Source organism: Oryctolagus cuniculus, chromosome 12 (genome assembly GCF_964237555.1).
Source record: "Oryctolagus cuniculus chromosome 12, mOryCun1.1, whole genome shotgun sequence".
In the NCBI taxonomy this organism is placed as follows: Eukaryota; Metazoa; Chordata; class Mammalia; order Lagomorpha; family Leporidae; genus Oryctolagus; species Oryctolagus cuniculus.
The window spans coordinates 63330276-63352000 of NC_091443.1; the positions used below are offsets into that span (position 1 = coordinate 63330276).

At 43.0% G+C, this 21725-nt stretch overlaps 1 protein-coding gene across 2 annotated transcripts in view; it reads left to right on the forward strand.

Annotated features, from left to right (window-relative positions):
- Positions 1-21725, forward strand: part of BUB1B (BUB1 mitotic checkpoint serine/threonine kinase B) — a 64765-nt gene that overhangs the window by 39488 nt on the left and 3552 nt on the right. Inside the window, exons 10-20 of one of the 2 annotated variants that reach the window (XM_070053979.1) lie at positions 2517-2629; positions 3130-3245; positions 5218-5267; positions 5655-5730; positions 5843-5948; positions 10167-10441; positions 13524-13654; positions 13976-14116; positions 14428-14528; positions 18611-18760; positions 19721-19863. In XM_070053979.1, coding sequence (XP_069910080.1) covers positions 2517-2629; positions 3130-3245; positions 5218-5267; positions 5655-5730; positions 5843-5948; positions 10167-10441; positions 13524-13654; positions 13976-14116; positions 14428-14528; positions 18611-18760; positions 19721-19863 — 1402 coding nt within the window. The remainder of the gene's footprint in view (positions 1-2516; positions 2630-3129; positions 3246-5217; positions 5268-5654; positions 5731-5842; positions 5949-10166; positions 10442-13523; positions 13655-13975; positions 14117-14427; positions 14529-18610; positions 18761-19720; positions 19864-21725) is intronic. The other variant, XM_070053980.1, reaches the window with a different exon arrangement.

The window sequence follows — 21725 nt, forward strand, 5'->3', positions numbered from 1 at the left end:
TACTCCAAATAATTTCCTCAAGCATTCCTTCTTGTTCTAGCAAAACAGCTCTGGTCATGGTCATCAGAAACCTTTTGGCCAAATCTAGTGGCTGTTTCTTGGCTGTGGTCTTTGTCTTGGCTTTTTCCTTGGTGCACGTTCCCTCTCACTTGCCTTCATGGCTGTTCTGTTCATCCAAGACCTCTTTTTGAGGCCCAGGACAGAGTGCTGAAGATCCCAGTTATCTTCTCTTTCTACAGCTTTCCCTAGGTCATGGACTAAATACTGTTTCCCAGCCTTAGCTTCTCAGGTTTATCCTCCCATTCCTGACATTTCATCTGAACTCCAGAGTCCTGTGTAGTCTTATTCATCTATGCAAACAGAGATTTTAAGCTCAACATAGCCAAGATAGAATTAACTGATTTCTGCCACACACCACACCCCAGGCTTCCACATCTCAGTAAGAGGCATCACCGTGCACCCAAGTATTCAAGACAAAAAGTATCCAGGTCAACTTTGATCCTCTCTCTCTTAATATTTATTTGAAAGAGTTACAGCAAGAGAGGGAGAGACATAGAGAGAGGAGAGATCGTCCATCCACTGGTTCACCAACCAAATGACCACAAGGAGCAGGGCTTGGGCCATGCCGGAGCCAAGAGCTTCATCTGGTCTTCCACGTGGGTGCAGAGGCCCAAGCACTTGAGTTGCCCTCCACTGTTTTCCTAGGCGTGTTAGCAGGGAGCTGCATCAGAAGTGGAGCAGTTGGGACTAGAACTAGCACCTATGTGGAATGTTGGCACTGCAGATGACAGCTTAACCTGCTACACCACAGCACTGGCACCTAATCGCTTTTCCATCATTATCACCTAATGAATAAGCTTATCAAGTCTATAACAAATATTTCCCAAATCTTCCTTTTATCTCTATTGCCACTATTTGTGTCTTTCCACACCTCCCAAGTTCATGTGTTGAAATCCTAATTCTCAAGATAATGGTGTTAGGGAATGGAAACTTCGGGGGTGATTAGGTCATGGATTCAGAATCCACACAAATGGGATCAGTGCCCTTGTGAAAGAGGCCCAAAGAGACCGTGGTCCCTTCCACCATGAGGGCATAGTGAGGAGGTGCCATCTATGACAAACCAGAGAGTGGGCCCTCTACAGACACCAAATGTGTCAGCACTTTGATGAGGACTTTCTGACCTCCAGGAAGATGAGAAATAAATTTCTGCTTTTTATAAACCACCCCAGTAAGGATGTTTTGTTATAGCAACCTGAATGGACAAAAACACCCAATATAATCTTAATCCAAGACAGTCTTTTAGCTGGGACTACTGTAACTAACCTTCGGCCCTCATTCTTGCCCTACTGCAATCTATTTTGTTCATAGCCGTGGGACAAGAATTTGGCATAGCAGTGAAGACACTACTTGAGACACTTGCATTTCATATTAGAATGCCCAGGTTCAAGTCCCAGTTCTGCTTCTGATTCCAGCTTCCTAGTAATGCACACCTTACTAGGAGACAGCAGATGATAGCTCAATATCTATCTTGGGTGACCCAGCCCTAACTATTGTGGGCATTTGGGGAGTGAACTGCCAGATGGAATATCTCTCTGTCTTGTCTCTGTTTCTCTCTCTCTCTCTCCCTTTCAAATAAAAACAATGTCTTAGAATGTAGGATGCATTCTTTAACCTTCAAAACTCCATATGACTTAACCTCTGACTACCTCCCCAACCCTACCTGTTAATGTTTTCCCTTTTACTGTGCTGCAGCCACTCTGGTGGCCTTCTTTCTGATTCTCAAACACAGTGATCTCAATTTGGGTCTTAAGGCTTTGTGCCAGCTAGTCCATTGGCCTAGAATCCGCCCAGATCTTTGTATGACTAACCCCTTGTCATTCAGGTTATAGCTTTATAAAGTCCATGTATCAGAATGATCTTCCATGATTACTGTCTTAAGTAGCCACTGACTTCCATCCATTCCAGCAGTGGGGAACCTTTTTTCTGCCAAATGCCATTTAGATTTTTTTATAACATCATTCATGGGCCATACAAAAATTATCAACTAAAAGTAGCCTACTATAGATGTATAGACTTTTGAGTCTTGCCTGCAGTTGTCTTGGCAGGACCAGACCAAATGATTTCACACGTGTTATAGGGCCCACAGGCCTGTTGTTCTCCACCCTGTGTCACACACTCTAACATTTGATTTTCTCTTAACACTGATTTGTTTGTTAATTTGTGTGTATGTTGTTTCCTTCAAATGTGTATGGTGGCATCACATGCCCAAGGACTTATATTATACACTACTGAAACCTGAGTGCTCAGAGTTTGCTTGGCACACGGTTTGTATTATGTTTCTTATGGCTAAATAAAGAGAAGAGTATAGGCCTAGACCTCATGAGGACCCTGCTGCACTTAAATCTTTTTCATCCATATTATTAACATGTAGGTTAGGGGGCATGAGCCCAAAGAAAGTTTTGGTCAGAATAAACTGCTATGAGGCGTAACACCTCCGCTGACTAAATTGTTTCTAGCTGAGCTCTTGACCAGTGCAGAAAAAAGAGCAGAGATGCAGAAACAGATCGAAGAGATGGAGAAGAAGCTAAAAGAAATCCAGACTACTCAACAAGAAAGAGCAGGTGATCAGGTAATTTTTCCTTTTTTGCTATATGAAACTAACACTCACTGAAACAAATATTAACAGTATAAAAGTCCTCGCAGCCTCTGTTCAGAGTTTCTGGTAGTTTCTTAGATATTAATAGCAGGAAAGTAATTTAAAAGGTGACTTCAAATGGAATCTGTGGAATGTGAAGTAAGTGATGCAACATATTGATGTCTTAATTATATGCTAAAGCATTGTTTTGTTAATTCTAACTTTAGCTTTTTATTCTAGTCATGTTCCATTAAAATGGAGTTAACTGAAGAAATTCAGTGTCTGCTTGGCCCTGCTTAGCTGAGTACAACAATACTAGCTCAGTCTAGGAACATAATTGTTAGACTTTTGTGGTCCTTGCAAGAACAGATGTTTTATGGTTAGTGGATATCTAGAAGAGTACAGTAAAGCTAATATTGGAGCTAGAACTTAAAAAATAGCTAGCATTTTCTGCATGAGAGAGACACTGATTTTGTTTATTTAACACAAACCAGCAAGAAGAGAAGGCGCCTACAACAGAGACAGCTAAGCCACTAATTGCTTCCGAGTCTCAGGAAACACAAGGAACAGCTCTCCCCAGATCTGTTTGTCCAGGAAACTCTTGTGTCAGGTAAGACCACACCGGTGGAAGGGGCAGGGCCGATGGCAAAGCATTTAGAACCAGCCTCTGTCTCTCAGGTGATGTGAAGGAGACTTCATTTACAGCATTGAGACATGATTGAATGATTGATTTTTTGCTTTTTCTTCTCTTTTTTTGTTTTGTTTTGCTTTTATTTGCTTTATTGAGACATGATTTTTTTAAGTCTGTCACAATGAAAGCATTGATGCTGATAAGGTAGGACACAATGCTAACTTTTTCCCATAAAAAAAAAAAAATGTTTGTAATAGAAACAGATATAAATAATGTTTTAAGAAATAAATGACCCATTTCGGGGCTGGCTCTGTGGCATAGTAGGCTAAGCCTCTGTCTGCAGCACCAGTATCCCCTATGGGTGATATTTCATATCCCTGCCGCTCCTCTCTCTCTCTCTCTCTCTCTCTTTTTTTTTTTTTTTTTTTTTTTTTAGATTTATTTATTTATTTGAGGCTGGCACCATGGCTCAACAGGCTGATCCTCGGCCTGCGGCGCCGACACCCCAGGTTCTAGTCCCAGTCAGGGTGCCGGATTCTGTCCCGGTTGCCCCTCTTCCAGGCCAGCTCTGCTGTGGCCCGGGAGTGCAGTGGAGGATGGCCCAAGTGCTTGGGCCCTGCACCTGCATGGGAGACCAGGAGAAGCACCTGGCTCCTGGCTTTGGATCAACGCGGTATGCCGGCCTCAGCGGCCATTGGGTGGTGAACCAACAGGAAAAGGAAGACCTTTCTCTCTGTCTCTCTCTCTCACTGTCCACTCTGCCTGTCAAAAAATAAATAAATAAATAAAAAGATTTATTTATTTATTTGAAAGTCAGAGTTACACAAAGAAAGAAGGAGAGGCAGAGAGAGAGAGAGAGGTCTTGCATCCGAGGGTTCACTCCCCAGTTGTCTGCAATGGCCGGAGCTGCACCAGTCAGGAGCCAGGATCTTCCAGGTCTCCCATGTGGGTGCAGGGGCCCAAGGATTTGGGCCATCTTCTTCTTTCCCAGGCCATAGCAGAGAGCTGGATCAGAAATGAAACAGCCAGGTCTCGAACAGGCGCCCCTATGGGGTGCTGGCACTGCAGGCCAGGGCGTTAACCTGCTACGCCTCAGCACTGGTTCCAAAAGATTTATTTATTTATTTGAAAGACAGAGAGGCAGAGGCAGAGACAGAGAAGTCTTCCATTTGCTGATTCACTCACCAATTGGCCGCAAAGGCCAGAGCTGCGGCAATCTGAATGAAGCCAGGAGCGAGGAGGTTTTTTTCCAGGTCTCCCATTTACTCTTTCCCAGCTAAAGCAGAGAGCTGGGTGGGAAGCGTAGCAGCCGGAACTTGAACTGGCGCCCTTATGGGATGCTGGCACTGCAGGTGGCAGCTTTGCCCACTATGCTATAGCATCGGCTGCTCTTCTCTCGATCCAGCTCTCTATGTTCTAGGAAACAGTAAAAGATAGCCCAAGTGCTTGGACCCCTGTACCCATGTGGGAGACCTAGAATAAAGTGACCCATCGTACCAGGAGATGACTGCTATATTTCTCCTTTTTAAAAGATTTATTTACTTGAAAGGCAGAGTTACAGAGAAAGAGAGGGAGACAGAAAGAAAAAGTTCCATTCACTGAGTCACTCCCGGAAGTGGCTGCAGTAGCTAGGGCTGGGTTAGGCTGAAACCAGGAGACTGGAACTCCAACCATGGGTGGCAGGGACCAAAGCACTCAGGTCATGTTCTACTTTCCCTGTCACATTACCAGGGAACTGGATTGGGAGTGGAGTGGCCAGGACTTGAACCCTAGCTTATATGGGATGGTGGGAGGTTGGCATCACAGATAGTGGCTTAACCTACTGCGCCACAACATTGGCCCCACTCCTTATTTTAAGGTTTGTTTATTTATTTGCAAGGCAGAACAACAGAGAGGCAGAGAGAGAGAGAGAGCTTCCATCTACTGACTCAATACCATGTTTTCTTTACAGGCAAACTTCACTTGCAGAAAACATTTGGCAGGAACAGCCTCATGCTAAAGGTGAGTTTTATTTGACAGCCTTATGGCAAACTTCCTGATGACAAATGTATAATGTAACTAATGGCAAGTTTTCTTCTTAACTATAGTAGAGGTTGAAAATGGCAGAGAAGGCTCTAAGATTTTATCATATCTTTGAGTAATGGAATTTGGAATAAGTACATGATTTGTGATAGGATAAACTTTTGGGTTAGATTTGCTGGGAGATGTAAGTGAAATAACAGCATCCATGTTTGTATCTTTTGTTACATAATTATGTGATTTCTATTTTATGTTTGATGTTTTTCAGTATTTAAAAAAATTTTCTACTATCAAGCAACACAAAATATTACGTAATTTATTTAGTTGTCTTGAATAATAAAACATTTGCTTGTCTCCATTTATATATAGTCTCTTTTTCTGTAGATTCCAGTACGCCATTCTCCATTTTTGATGAGTTTCTTCTTTCAGAAAAAAAGGATAAAAGGTTTGTTTTTTAAAAATGTCTTATATTATAAATGAGAATGAATTAGGGGATTACTGTTGTGTCTGTTAACAGAACAATGGTAAAATGGAGTTTTGTTTTTTTTTATTTTCAGTCCTTGTGCAGATCCCCCAAGAGTTTTAGCCCAACGAAGACCCCTTGCAGTTCTCAAAACTTCAGAAAGCATCACCTCAAATGAAGATGTATCTCCAGATGTTTGTGTAAGGAGCTGTATCCCTAAGTTAATATCAATGGGCTAGTGGATTGCTTTATTTTTTTTAAGATTTATTTTATTTATTTGAAAGGGAAAATTAGAGCTTCCATACTTTGGGTCACTCCCCAAATGGCCACAATAGATTAGATTAGGCTGAAACCATGAGCCCAAAACTCTTTCTGGGTCTTCCACATGAGTGGCAGGGGCCCAAGCGCTTGGACCATCTTCTACTACTTTCTTAGGTGCATTAGTAGGAAACTGGATCAGAAGTGGAGCAGCCAGGACTCCAGCTGGTGCTCCAATGGGATGGTGATGTCACAGGCTGCGGCTTAACCCATGGCTCCACACCACTGGCCCCAGCTTGTTTTATTTACATCTCACAGAAGTTTAGGGTTAAAATTAAAACCATTGGCTTGACCTTAGCACAAGAAAAGATACCTAGTATCATTAGTCACCAGGGAAATGCAAATTGAAACCACAGTGAAATATCACTTCATGCCCACTAGGATGGTATAATCCAAAAGACAGACAGTAACAAGTGTTGATGAAGGTATAGAGAAATAAGAACCTTTATACATTGCTGGTGGGAACGTAAAGTGGTACAATTGCTTGTAAAATAGTTTTGGCAGTTCCTCAAAATGTTATGCAGTGAGTTACTACATGACTCATCAATTCCCCTCATGGATATATACCCAAGAGAATTAAAACTGCTCACAAAAACCTGGACACAAATGTTCTTAGAACATTTTTCTTGCATTGGAAACAACCCAAATGTCCATCAGCTGATGAATGGATAAACTCATATCCATTTAGTGGAATGTTACTTAGCAGAAGGGAATGAAGCACTGAAACAAGTCACATCATGGGTGAACCTTGAAAACATTATGCCAGGTGCATGAAGCCAGATAACCTGATTCCATTGACATGAAGTGTCCAGGCTAGACCAAAGTAGATTGGGAATTTTCAGGGGAGTAGCGAGAGGGTGATGGAAAGTGTCTGCTATTAGGTATGGAGTTTGTTTTAGGAGTCGCATAGTGATGATGATTGTACAACCTTGTGTATATACCAAAAACCACTAAAATGTGTATGTGTGTATATATATATAATATATATTTTTAGAGAGAGGGGGCTTTTTATTATTATTTTTATTTTGAAAGAGTTACAGAGAGAGGTAAAGACAGAGAGGTCTTCCATCCGCTGGTTCACTCCCCAGATAGCTGCAATGTCTGGAGTTGTGCCAATCCGAAGCCAGGAGTCAGGAGCTTCTGGGTCTCCCATGTGGGTGCAGGAGTCCAAGGATTTGGGCCATCTTCTACTACTTTCCCAGACCATAGCAGAGAGCTGGATGGGAATAGGAGCAGCCAGAACTAGAACGGCGCTCATATGGGATACCGGCGCTTCAGGCCAGGGCTTTAACCTGCTGCGCCACAGCGCCAGCCTTAAAATGTATATTTTAAAAGGGCAAATTTTTTTGTGGGTGTTTAGCCTAGCAGTTAAGACACCTGTGTCCCACATCAGAGTACCTGGGTTCAATACCCAGCTGTGGGGGCTGGCACTGTGGCGTAGCACGTGAGGCTGCCGTCTGCAGTGCCAGCATCCCATATGGGCTCTGGTTCAGGTCCTGGCTGCTCCACTTCTGATCCAGCCCTCTGCTATGGCCTGGGAAGGCAGTGGACTATGCCTGGGCCCTTGGGCCTAGAGACCCGGAGGAGGCTCCTGGCTCCTGGCTTCGGATTGGCACAGCTCCGGCCATTGCGGCTATCTGGGGAGTGAACCAGTGGATGGAGGAACTCTCTCTCTGCTTCTCCTCTCTCTGTTTAACTCTGATTTTCAAGTAAATAAATAAATCTTAAAAAAAAAAAAAAAATACCCAGCTGTGGCTCCTGCCTCCACCTTCCTGCTAATGCAGACCTTGGCAGGCAGGAGTGATGGCTCAAATAGTTGGGCTCCTGCCACCCCTGGCTCATAGCTTCTGTCCTGGCAAGTCCTTGTGGGAAATTGTTAAGTGAACCAGCAAATGGAAGTGTGCTCTCTTATCTTTCCCTCTCTGCCTTTCAAATAAATAAATCTTTACAAATATATATTAATTGTCCATTTATTTAAGATTTATTTATTTATTTGAAAGGCAGAGTTACGAGAAGGAGGGAGGGAGGGGGAGGTGTAGAGGTTTTCCATCCGCTAATTTACTCCCCAAATGGCCACAATGACCAGGGCTGTGTTGAGCCAAAGCCAGGAGCCATTAGTTTCTTTCAGATCTCCACGTGGTTGCATGGGCCCAAGGACTTGAGCCATCTTTCTCTGCTTTCCCAGGCACATTAGCAGGGAGCTGGATCAGAAATGGAGCAGACAGCGGCTTAACCTGTTGTGCTGCAGCAGTGGCCCTAATTGTTCATTTAGATGGAGTTTTACACATGTAAATATCCATGCAGTTTCTACGCAGATCAAATGTAGAATATTCCCCATGACCCAGAAGAACCCAGGAAGCATTTTTGATATGTATGTATATTACTTTTAAGCATTTTTGATATGTATGTATATTACTTTTAAGCTCCATTCCAGCTATAGATAATTAGAATTTATAGGAAAGAAGTCTAAGAGTTTTGGCAGTTTTTGGTTATGGTTTTGTTTTTAATCCTTTTTGAGAGAGTTCCTATCTGCTAGTTTACTCCCCAGATGTCTGCCATGGTCTGGGCTGGACCACAGCTGGGAACTAGGAACTCAGCCCAGGTCTGCCACATGGGTGAGACTCAATCACTTGAGCTGTTATTGCTGCATCCCAGGGTCTGCATTAATAGGAAACCAGAGTCAGGAGCTAGAACCTGGACTTACATCCAAGTACTCCAGCAGGGAACATGGTCATACCAGTGGCTGGACTTCTAGGCCAAACTACTGCACATTTGTTTGTTTTAAATACTTTCCCAGGTAACTCTGAGACAGTTAATCCCTGGCTACTATGAAAGGACAATGATATAAAAGAGTAATTAGTTATGTTCTGTTTTGGAGACTACACCAGCGAACATGAACCTTGGGAAGACTGGATTTCGACACTGTGGTTCTAGGTTCAGCTGTTCAGGGACAGTCTTTTTTTTTTTTTTTTTTTTTTTTGTTCTGGGACAGTCTTAATCTAGTTTTTTTGTCCTATAACCTTTCAGTTGAATTTGATTAATAGGTAATTAGCAGAATTTTTATCCCCTAAAAAATTAATTTAAAATGTCTAAACCAACAAGGCCTTAAGTAGTAGTTGCATAGAATACATATTTAACTATAGATACTTTAATCTTATTTTTTAGCTATATTTGTTTCTCCGAGATGTATCTCCCACCTCTACTTATTAATACTGAGTCAGAAATTCAAATTATATGTCAAAATGGTAATGATTTAAAATGAATATCTATATCCATGATGGTTAAATGAAATATGCACTTTTTTATACTGCAGATATATACATTACCATAATTTCATTTATTTTATTTTAGAACTCCTTTTTAAATGCATAGAATATGCTTAACATACATTCTCCTAGATATGTATGGTGACAGCTGTTGTCTCTGGGAGGTCAGAATAAGTTGGAGCTGGGAGGTATGTAGGAGGGAGACCTTTCATTGTATAGCCTTTTAAACTGGTTGACTTTTTAATACCATGTATGTATATTACTTTTAAGACCAAGGCATGTTTTAAATGTCGAACAACAGTGTTAGGTTGGGTAATAGTATTTCAAATGATTTTTTTCTTTATGATTTATATTTTCTACCATAATAATGAATAAACTTTAAAAAATAAAATTAAGTAACATTAAGCAGCATAGAGGAAGAATACTTAAAAACTAGGAGGATTGGGGCCAGTGCTGTGGCGTAATGGGTAGGGCTGCCACCTGTAGTGCCAAGCATCCTATATTGGTACTGGTTCTGGTCCTGGCTGCTCCACTTCTGATCCAGCTCTGCTATGTCCTGGGAAAGCAGAAGAAGATGGCCCAAGTCCTTGGGCCCCTGCACCCATGTGGGAGACCCAGAAGAAGCTCCTGGCTCCTGGCTTTGGATCGGCGCAGCTACGGCCATGACACAAAACCTTTTTCCTAAAAATACTATTATGTGCCTCTTAAAATTGCCTTTTTTTATAGATTATGAGGCATTGCTTATGTACCCTGAGTCTATAAATTAAAAAGAGACAGGCCATTCGTATGTTCATTGAAATGTTTTATCTGAACCGTACATGATTTTTATCTCAGGATGAATTTACAGGAATCGAGCCCCTGAGTGAGGATGCCATTATCACAGGTTTCAGGAATGTAACTCTTTGTCCCAACCCAGAAGATACTTGTGACTTTGCCAGAGCTGCTCGCTTTGCATCCACTCCCTTTCATGAGATAATGCCCTTGAAGGATCTCCCCTCTGATCCTGAGACACTACTGCAAGAGGAGGATCTAGATGGGAAGACCCCTGAGGACCAGCACACTGCCTGTGGCACTCTCTACAATCAGACTCTCAGCATCAAGAAGCTCAGGTGATCAGCAGTGACAGGTGTCACTAGCCAGGTTGTTTGCACTTATTCTGTGTGTGTTTGTCATTGTAGTAGTCAGTTGTCACATTCTAACTATCTGCCAGTGACTGGGCTAAGTGGTATATGTGAGAATAGGGCTGCCTCACATAATGTGTCAATGGGTTTAGTAATTGGTTTAGATACAAGCGTTAGCAGAAGTGGGTTTTGATGGTTAAGAGACTACAAGGTCCAAAAGGATTATGATAACTCTTTTAAGTTATTTATTTATTTGAAAGGCAGAGAGAGAGAGCAAGAGCCACAGACAGACCAGCAGAGAGAGAGATCCTGTATGCTGGCTTACTCTTCAAATACCTGCAACAGCCAAGGTCGGGCTAGGCCAAAAGCAGCAGCCTGCATCTCAATACAGGTCTCCCACATGAGTGACAGGGTGCCTGCTGTTTGAGCCATTGTGTGCTGCCTCCCAGGGTGCACATTAGCAGGAATTGGACGTAGAGCCTGAATTCAAATGTAGGCATTCCCTTATAGGATGTGGGTGCCCAACAGCATCCACTTGTAATATCTTTGAGGAAATTCAGCCAAATATACATGACTGAGAAAGAGGAGGTGCTTAATTTTTTCTGTAATAACAGAGTTTAAGATAAGATAGGAGTAGGCATTTGGCGCAGTGCTTAAGATATTACTTGGGACATCCACATCCGTGTCTGAGTGCCTGGGTATGAGTCCCAACTCTGCTTCCGATTCCAACTTCCTACTAATGCACATCCTGGGAGAGAGCGGGCGATACTTGAAGTACTCAGGGCCCTGCCACCCATGGGGGAGACCTGAATTGAGCTTCAGGATCTTGGCTTTGGCCTTTTCCAGGCCTGGCTGTTGCAGACATTTGGAGAGTGAACCAGTAGATGGAAGATCTCTCTCTGTCTCTTTCTCTATCTGCTTTTTATTTCAATAATGAATAAATTTGTAAAAATAAAAAAGCAATAAGAAAACTAAGTAACTTTATAAAAAAGTGGTAGAGTAGCTGATCTTGATTTAAATAGGAAATTAGAGATATATTAATGAAAAATTATCTCCTGATAGAGAGGTAGAAATTAACTAGGGCTATGAGAGAATGGCAGAGAGAGCCAGTGACTAAATCTTATGATCTTTCTGTATTTAAGACAGGTAGAGGGGAGGGTTGTGGGTGGGAGGGACGGTATGGGGGGGGAAGCCATTGTAACACATGAGTCGTACTTTGGAAATTTATATTCATTAAATAAAAGATAAAAAAAAAAAAAAGACAGGTAGTTTAGGGGCCAGAACTGTGGCATAGCGGGTAAAGTTGCCGCCTGCAGTGCCAGCATCCCATATGGGTGCTGGTTTGAGTCCTGGCTGCTCCACTTCCAATCCAGCTCTCTGCTATGGCCTGGAAAAGCAGCAGAAGATGGCCCAAGTCCTTGGGCCCTGCACCCGCATGGGAGACCAGGAAGAAGTACCTGGCTCCTGGCTTCAGATTGGCATAGCTCCAGCCGTTGCAGCCATCTGGGGAGTGAACCAATGGAAGGAAGACCTTTCTCTCTGTTTCTCCTTCTCACTGTCTGTAACTCTACCTCTCAAATAAATAAAATCTTTTAAAAAAAAAAAAAAAAAAAAGAAAGAAAGAAAGTGATCGAGATTGAGAAGTTGAGGTTGAGTGCCGTGGTGCCACCACTTGGGACACCTGCATCCCATGCTGGAGTGCTGGTTCGAGTGCTGGCTCCTCCACTTTTGATCCTACTTCCTGCTAATGGATCTGGGACATACTGGATAAAGGTTCGTTCAAGTACTTGAGCGCTCCTGCCACCCACAGGGGAGGCCCAGATGGAGTGTTGGCTCCTGATTTCAGCTGGCCCAAACCTGGCTATTCTGGACACTTGGGGAGTCCACCAGCAGAAGGAAGAATCTCTCCTCATTGTGACCCCCCGACCCTGTCTCTGTGTCTCTCCCTCTGTATCTCCTTGCTTTTCAAGGAGCCAGGAGCTTCTTCTGGGTCTCACACATATTTACAGGGGCCCAAGTACTTGGACCATCTTTTACTGCTTTCCCAGGCCATAGCAGAGCTGGATCAGGAGTGGAGCAGCTGGGACTCAAACCAGCACCCATATGGGATGCCTGCACTGCAGGTCGGGGCTTTAACCTTCTGTGGCACAACGCTGGCCCCCAGCTTGTACTTTTTTTTTTTTTTTTTAAGATTTATTTATTTATTTGAAAGTCGGAGTTACACAGAAAGAGGAGAGGCAGAAAGAGAGAGAAAGGTCTTCCGTTCCCAATTGACCACATGGCCAGAGCTGGGCTGATCTGAAGCCAGGAGCTTCTTCCAGGTTTCCCATGTGAGTGCAGGTGCCCAAACACTTGGGCCATCTTCCACTACTTTCCCAGGCAATAGCAGAGAGCTAGATCAGAAGTAGCCAGGTCTCGAACCGGTGCCCATAACGGATACCAGCGCTTCAGGCCAGGGCATTAACGCGCTGCGCCACAGTGCCGGCCCCCAAGTTGTACTTTTGAAACTGCATCTTCTAACATTTTCCCTGATAGAATTTTAATCATATTTGGTAGCATACATTAATGATATGTGACCTGGGCCAGTGTTGTGGTGTAGTAGATAAAGTCATGTCAGCATCCTATATGGGCTCTGGTTCAAGTCCTGGCTGTTTCACTTCCCATCTAGCTCCCTGCTAATTTGCCTGGGAAAGCAGCATAAATGGCCTAAGTCCTTGGGCCTCTGCCGCCGATATAGAGGACCCAGAAAAAGCTCCTGGCTCTTGGCTCCTGGCTTCAGATCAGCCCAGGTCCGACTATTGTGGCCATTTGGAGAGTTAACCAACAGAAGAAAGATCCCACTCTCTGTCTCTCTCTAACTCTGACCTTCAAATAAATAGATAAATCTTAAAAAAAGAGAGAGAGAGAGACTTATCCAAAAACTGGACAAAACCTAATTATTTTAAGATAAATTTTATTTTAAAAATAAGTGTGCAACAAAATGTTTGTAAATTAGAGATTTATAAAGTTGTAACAGCTGAGTTGGTCCATATTGCCTTGATGAGAACTGACTCCTCTGTGGTTCTTTCAGCCCAATTATTGAAGACAGTCGTGAAGCCACGCACTCCTCTGGCTTCTCTGGATCTTCTGCCTCGGTTACAAGCACCTCTTCCATCAAATGCCTTCAAATCCCCGAGAAACTGGAGCTTACTAACGATGCAGGTAGGATCACGCAGACACCTGTCCCCATGCCTCGTGAGCGCTTACTCACCTCAGCAGACTGAGCTGGATGTTTTTCTTTGCTAGAGAAGTTGCCATTAAGTTATGAAATATCCAGACTAATCCAGTACTAACTGAGCACAGTTTCATAAAGACCTGAGATCAGTGACTGTAGTCAGATTAGCAGTGTTGATTGTGTAATCTTTTTTTCTTTTTCCCCTCTCGGTTATAATATCCACTCTAAGTGTTAGTTTTTTTAGCTGATCTTTTTTGTTGTTGTTGCTTTTTCAACTATCCTTCCCCCACTCCTCCCATCCTTACCAGAAAATCCTACACAGTCACCCTGGTGTTCACAGTATCGCACGCAACTACTAAAATGCCTGCCAGAGTTAAGTGCTTGTGCAGAGTTTTCCATAGAAGATCGACCAATGCCTAACTTAGAAATAGAGAAAGAAATTGAATTAGGTAAGTATCACTGAATGTCTGTCCTTCTGGAGATGACATTATCAAGTAAGTAATTATTTGTACTCTAGCACTATAAAATGTCTACATTGTAAGAAATAGCATAGAAATTAATATATTGATCATTTCATGTCCCAGTAGAGTAGTAACTATGTCTTCCCCTCTTCCAATTGTTAGCACATTATTTTAAAGTATTTCAAATACTACTAATGGGCAAATTATAGCAGTGCCTTTAGCCCTTAAACCAGGAGATAAAGGCTGAGGGCTGTTTATGTTCATGATGATTTTTAAATGGAATAAACCCTTCTCAACAGGTAACGAGGATTATTGCATTAAACAAGAATACCTAATGTGTGAAGATTATAAATTATTCTGGGTGGCACCAAGAAACTCTGCAGAGTTAACCATAATAAAGGTGGGACTGATTCTTTGCAGTTTTAATTTGTAAATACAGATTGGAGCAGTATCTATCCCCATAGTACCATCAAATCTTTGAATAGTTTATTAGGTTCCTTATAGAAAAGTCAGTGAGCTGTCATGCAGTCCATCTTAATAATGAGCCAGGATTACATATACAAATTGAGAGGGAGCGTGCGTTATCGTACAGCATGTTGAGCCACTGCTCGGGATGCCAGCATCCCATGCTGGAGTGTCTGATTTAAGTCTCAGCTGCTCTGCAGTTCAAATCCAGCTTCCTGCTAATGCTCATCCTGTGAGGCAACAGATGATGGCTCAAGTGCTTGAGTCTCTGCCACCCACATGGCGACCCACATAGATGTCCTTGCTCCCAGCTTTTCTTGACCCTGCCCTGGCTGTTGTGGGCATTTGGGGAGTGAACCAGCAGATGGAAGATCTTTTTTTTCCCCTGTCTCTGCCATGTGCCTTTCAAGTAGATGAAGACATGTTCTAAATGAGAGGTTATTATATAAATCTCACAATATATCCAAACCTACTGAGTATTTTTTCAGTTTTATCTTTTTGAGGAAATCTTTTCTGAAACTCTCTGGCCTGCTCCAGTCTGGACAAGTTATACAGGCTTGCCCCACACTCAGTGTCACCTGAAAATTTCCATTCATCCTGGGTATTTGTATTACCTTTCTCTTCCATTGGATGTGTAGTTTCTTGGAACTCATTTTTTCTTCTCTCTTGGTTTAATCCTTCATATTTTGAATAAACACATCTTTTAGTGGCTTCCTTACGAATGGTACATACATTTATTAAAAACTGTGTATCAGAAAACTGCTCATTCTGCATCTTTTTTTTTTTTTTTTGACAGGTAGAGTTAGACAGTGAGAAAGACAGACAGAAAGGTCTTCCTTCTGTTGGTTCACCCCCCAAATGGCTGCTACGGCCGGCGCGCTGCGCCAATCCAAAGCCAGGAGCCAGGTGTTTCCTCCTGGTCTCCCACGCGGGTGCAGGGCCCAAGCACTTGGGCCATCCTCCACTGCCTTCCCGGGCCACAGTAGAGAGCTGGACTGGAAGAGGTGCAATCAGGACAGAATCTGGCACCCCAACCAGGACTAGAATCCGGTGTGCAGGTGCCACAGGCAGAGGATTAGCCAAGTGAGCCGCGGCATCTTTACTTAATGATAATTTGTCTCAAAGAATTCTGGGGCTGCCACCATGGCTCACTTGGTTAATTCTCTGCTTGCGGCGCTGGCATCCCATATGGGCACCAGGTTCTAGTCCCGGTTGCTCCTCTTCCAGTCCAGCTCTCTGCTGTGGCCCGGGAAGGCAGTGGAGAATGGCACAGGTGCTTGGGCTTCTGCACCCACATGGGAGACCAGGAAAAACACCTGGCTCCTGGCTTGGGATCAGTGCAGCGCCGGCCATGGAGGCCATTTGGGGAGTGAACCCACGGAGGGAAGACCTTTCTCTCTGTCTGTCTCTCTCACTGTCTAACTCTGCCTGTCTAATAATAATAAAAAAAAAGAATTCTGGGGGCTGGCAGTGTGGCATAATCAGTTAAGCCTCCACCTGTAGCGCCGGCATCCCATGTGGATGCTGGTTTGAGTCTTGACTGCTCCACTTCTGATCCAGCTCCCTGCTGATGGCCTGGGAAAGCAGTGGAAGGTGGCTCAAATGCTTGGGTCCCTGCACGCTCGTGGAAGACCTGCAAGAAGCTCCTGACTTCAGATCCACCTAGTTCCGGCCATTGCAGCCATTTGCGGAATGAGCCAGCAGATGGAAGACCGCTCTGTCTTTCCCTCTCTTTGTCTGTAACTCTACCTCTCAAATATATAAATAAATCTTTAAAAAAAATTTCTGAACTTTTTTTTTCCTCAGAATTTTGAAGAATTCCATTATCTTTTGGCTTTCCATATTGCTTTTGGAATTTTTTTTAAGATTTTTATTTATTTGCTTGAGAGGTAGAGTTACAGGCAGGGAGAGATAGAGGTCTTTTCAAAGATTTTATTTATTTGAGAGTATAGTTACAGACAGAAGTAGAGACAGAGGTTTTTTGTTATTTTTTTAAAGATTTTCTTTATTTATTTGAGAAGTATAGTTACAGATAGAGAGAAGGAGAGACAGAGAGAGAGGTCATCCATCCACTGGTTCACTCCCCAGATGGCTGCAATGGCCGGAGTTGGGCCGATCTGAAGCCAGGTGCCAGGAGCTTCTTCCGGGTCTCCCACGTGGGTGCAGGGGCTCAAGCACTTGGGCCATCTTCCACTGCTTTCCCAGCACATAAGCAGAGAGCAGAATCGGAAGAGAATCAACCAGGACTCAAACATGCCCATATGGAATGCCGGTGCTGCAGGCAGAGGCTTAGCCTGCTACCCCACAGCACTGGCCCCATGGGATGTTTTCCGTTCTGATTCTTGAAGCTTTGTATGAAACTATTTGGATCCTTGGAGGATCTTATGTTTGTCCTCAGCATTCTGAAATATCAGTTACCTATTTTGGTAACATCTGTTGTCACCCACGGCCATTTTGATCTGGGAACTCTTGTAATTCTAAGAAATTTTCTTCGATCCTTTCGGTCTTCTGTTTTTTCTGTCTGTAACGCCCTCTACTGGGATAGGGGTCTCCCACATAGTGCCTCTGACAATCTTACTTTTTGGCCTCCTAGTTTCTATCTCTCTGACTTTTTGCATCTGACTTGCAATCATCTCTAGGTATCCAGGCAGGATTGGTTGTGCAAATCTATCCCCACTCCACCCTCCAAAGTCTGCAAATGCTGAAATCTCTCAGATCATATGGCACAGTATTTGCATATAACCCATGCACAACCTCTGATATACTTTAAACCATCTCCACATTCCTTCTCATACCAAATTCAATGTGTTTGCTTTGCAAGTAGTTACACCGTATTGGTTAGGAAACAATGACAAGGAAAGTGTACATTTTAAGCACAGGCATAGTTTTTTTCCTCAAATATTTTCAATCTGAGGTTTGGTTCAACTTGCAGATGCAGAGGGTTGACTGTATTTTATCAACTTTATTTTCAGTATTTTTACTGGGCTTTTTATTTCTTTCATCTGTATTTGATTTGCAAGAGCTCTTTTTCTCAGAATTTTCTTTGTGGCATTCCCTTCCTTTCAGAGGTAGACCATTTGTGATCTCTCTGAGAGATTAATGATGCTATGAGGGTTTTTTCTCTCTACATCATCTGTTTACTTTTGCTTGTTTTTGTCTGTCTTGACCTCTGACTTTCACATTGAGGCTGCCTCTCTGCGTATTTACATATGGGCCACTGGAAGCTAAGGGAGAGCTCTGAGCCTGCGTGCGTGGGGGGCCCTTGACGGCTGCCAACCTCTGTAGGATGATGGAGCCTGGACGTTTATTGGAAAACCGCTGATCTTTATGATTTTTGTCTTGAGCTGATCAGATCCCTCCAAGAGGACTTCTAATTTCCTGCCTGGAGCAGCCAAGCCTGGCTGCTTGCTTTCTGAGAGCTGAGTGAGGAAATGAGGCTGGAGAATGGGAGGGCTGGGAGGTGCCTCTTAGCATCTGAGACATGAACTTTGTCCCATTGGCCGTATCCCCAGCTTCAGTGGTGCCTGGTGTCCTGTGCTCCGGAGCCTTTCTCTATCATCCTCTCTAGGAAATGAGCTGGGTCAGCAGGAATGGGGCAAGGTAGTTGCTGGGTTGAGCTCCAGGACAGGAAGGGAAGTCTGGGGTCTCCCTTCCTCTAAAACCGGGTCCAATCCCTCCTGTTCAAGCTCTGTTCTCAGCCCTGCTTGCACAGGTACTCGGCAGCACCAGTCACTGGCCGGAGCTGATCTTGGCATATAAATGTGGTTGCCCTTCAGTGTTTTCTGCTGCTAGAATCCAGCTTTCCTGGTGTCTTCTAAGTAGATGGTTACCTCTTACTTTCTTTCCAGCTTCCAGAATTTTGTTGTTATTATGTCCTTTATTGTAGATTTATGCCTTTTAAAATATCCTTTCACTGTTCTGATGGGTTATCAGAGGGGCTGGAGAAATGTGTTTTCAATCTGGAAACCATAACCGTGGGTCTAATTGCTCTTATTTTTAAAATGTAATGTCTTATAGGTATCGGCTCAACCTGTCCCATGGGACTTGTACATCAACCTCAAGTTAAAGGAACGTTTAAATGAGGAGTGTGATCATTTGTGCAGCTGTTACCAATACCAAGATGGCTATATTGTTTGGTACCAATATATAAACTGCTCCACCCTGCAGGTTTGCAATCATACTAAACACATGTAATTTAAAGGGCTTGGGTAGAAGGATTCAGGCTCCATTTAGCAAAGGAATTCAGTACAAAATTCCCATCAATCTTCTAAAAATAGAAGTTCTAAGTTACAGGATAAAAGCATTGATCATTGTCTTCTCCCAACTTATTTTGATGAAGGATCTCTTAACTTTTTGACACTTTTCAAACATAAACAAGAGTAGACAGAAGTTTACAATGAAATCCCAGAAGCTAGTCCTCCAACTATGGTAATGATCAGCTCATGGCCACTCGTTTTTTCTATGTTATCCCCACTGGGTTCTGTTTTAAACCCAGACACAATAGGTCATTTTATTCTTTGTTATGTTCTTAAGAAAGATTTGGGGGCCAGCAATGTGGCACAGAGGGTGAACCATCATTTTTGACGCCAGCCTCAGCTATCAGAGCATTGATTCGAGTCCCAGCTGCTTTCCTTCTCATCCGGCTTTTCTGCTAATGCTCCTGAGAAGGCAGTGGATGATGATCCAAGTGCTCGGACCCCTGACACCCATATGAGAGATCAAGATGGGGTTCCTGGCTCCTTGGTTGTGTAGCCATCTGGGGAGTGAACCAGTGGATGGAAGGTTGATCTCTCTCTCTCTCTCTGACACTCTTTCAAACAAACAATAATTAAGAAAGTTTTACTGCAGATTTTCATAGTAATATGAATTCTCTAACATGGCTGGGATGAAGGTATTTTAAGCATTTATAGGGTATCTGATATGAGCCAGGGTCATCCTTGGTGTTTTTCATTCATTGTCTCATTGAATCCTTACAAGTAGTCTTAAGCGAGTGCACAGTGGTGTTAAAACTAGGCTAGAAGCCCAGGCTACATTCTAGTAGAGAGGGAAGCAGCAGTTCTTGAGGTACTGAGATAACGACAGCTGACCCCACTTTGGAAATTGAATTTTCTGTCCCTCTGTTTCCAGGATCTTCTCCAACACAGTGAATTTATTACCCATGAAATAACAGTGCTGATTATGTATAACCTTTTGGCAATAGTGGAGAAGCTGCACAAAGCGGAAATAGTCCACGGCGACTTGAGTCCGAGGAGTCTGGTTCTCAGAAACAGGTTGGTCCTTTCGTTCTGCTGCAGTTCTGTCAGCTTTCTCTCGAGACATCCTGCCGTTTTTAATGTCTTCTGATAAATGCCATGTCAGCAAGCACATTATGTTGAGAAGGTTTGCTCTTATATTTAAAATGTAATGTCGAAAATAAATAAACATTGGAAATAGTTAAAGGCATTCAAAGAAAACCACACGTTAAGGAAATATATGGATTCAGAAAAAAAATTGACCAGTCTATATTGTGATGATTCATTCAAAAAGCAATCTAAAACGTGAGTATTTTGAGGCACATGAAGTAGGGGATTTGCTCATTCTGCAGGTGGGACCAGTACCATTCACGCAAGGATGTTAGCAAAATGGAAGCACTGCTCAGTTTCTTAGGCCAAAGTTTTAGCCCACTCTGAGGTGGTAGCCAAAAGAGGTTGGTAAAACCAGAGTGCAAATACAAGTTATGCCACAAAAGGGGGCTTAGTATTTCAATTAAATCCAATGTGCCCATCAGGTTCAAGGGGAGCACAGAGCAGGAAGTATGGAATGAAGTGCAAATACTAAGGCCCAAAAAATACAGAAAACATTGAGGCATGAACGAAGTAAAGATAGCCCACGATTTCAGTTTTGGGAAAAGGATCAGAGAAGCAGCCTACCCTTTCAATGATCATTGGCTTCATGGTATCTTAGGAGAGCAGTCTGGCTTCGAGATGCTTTGTTGGCCGCTTGTCTCTCTCTAACTTTCTTCCTAAGGCTGTTTGTGCACACTGATAGCTGGAGTCCTTTACGTTTCTTTTGGCTTCCTAATCTTTAAGAAGAGACTGAACTAGACTCTAAATCGGGGTGGGGAACATCTGGACGACGGGCCCTGTAAGGCCTACAGAGTCATTTGATTTGGTCTGGCTCAGGCAGGACTTGAAATTCAGTAAATCTAGAACAGGCTAAATTTTAAGTTGATAATTTTGTATGGCCCACGAATGATGCTATAAATATCCAAATGGCTCTTTGCAGAAAATAAGTGTCCTCACCTTGCCCTAAATCATAGGGCACGGAAACAAAAAGCACCCTTGATGTATTTCAGCAAGGGTAACCAAAAGAAGCAAAATCCCACCTTCTCTCCTTCGGGGCAGTCAGAAAGGCTTCCCCAGACACAGTGTAACAGCATTTCTCATCCAGGCCATTTAGGATGAGACCATTCTTGGTGCAGGCTTGTTCCAAGCTTCACAGGATGTTTTATATCCCTGCTCCCTCAAAACTCCATCCACCCACCTAACTAAGGGCAAGGAACATTCCTCCAGCCTTTGTGACCACTGACAAATCCCCCACGTTAAGCACAAAAGCTCAGAGGCTGATGCTAGAATTCTCAGGGCTATGGGAATTGGAAGCAGAGGTATTTCCTAAGCCTTTTTAAAGTTGGGCATCTGTGGCCTGCCTATTCAGATAGGCCTTCTCTCAGCCACCAGGACTCCAGGAAAGGATTCAGTAGTAAAGGGATGTTTACCTTTGTCACTGCTTCTCAAATATGAAGGGAAATTTCATATAGATTCACAAGGAATTAATAGCCAGAAAGAACCTTTGAAATCACTTATTTCAGTTTCTACTCTTTTTTGTTATTTTCGTTGTTATAAGGAAAATAAGATCCCAAAATGTAGAAAGTCTTGCCCCTGGACACAGTGAGTTAATAGGAGCTGATTAGGAAGCTCATGCTTCCTTTTATTAATCTAAGAAAGTTTTTCCGACCTCTCTCAAATTTAAAAAGTATTTTTAAATTATGTCATTTTATGGCGACTAAAAAAGTTGTAGATTTTATAGTAAAATAGTTCATTCTGTGCCTGGGAGGTATATGATTGAGGATAGTCTATATTTAGGAATATAGTAC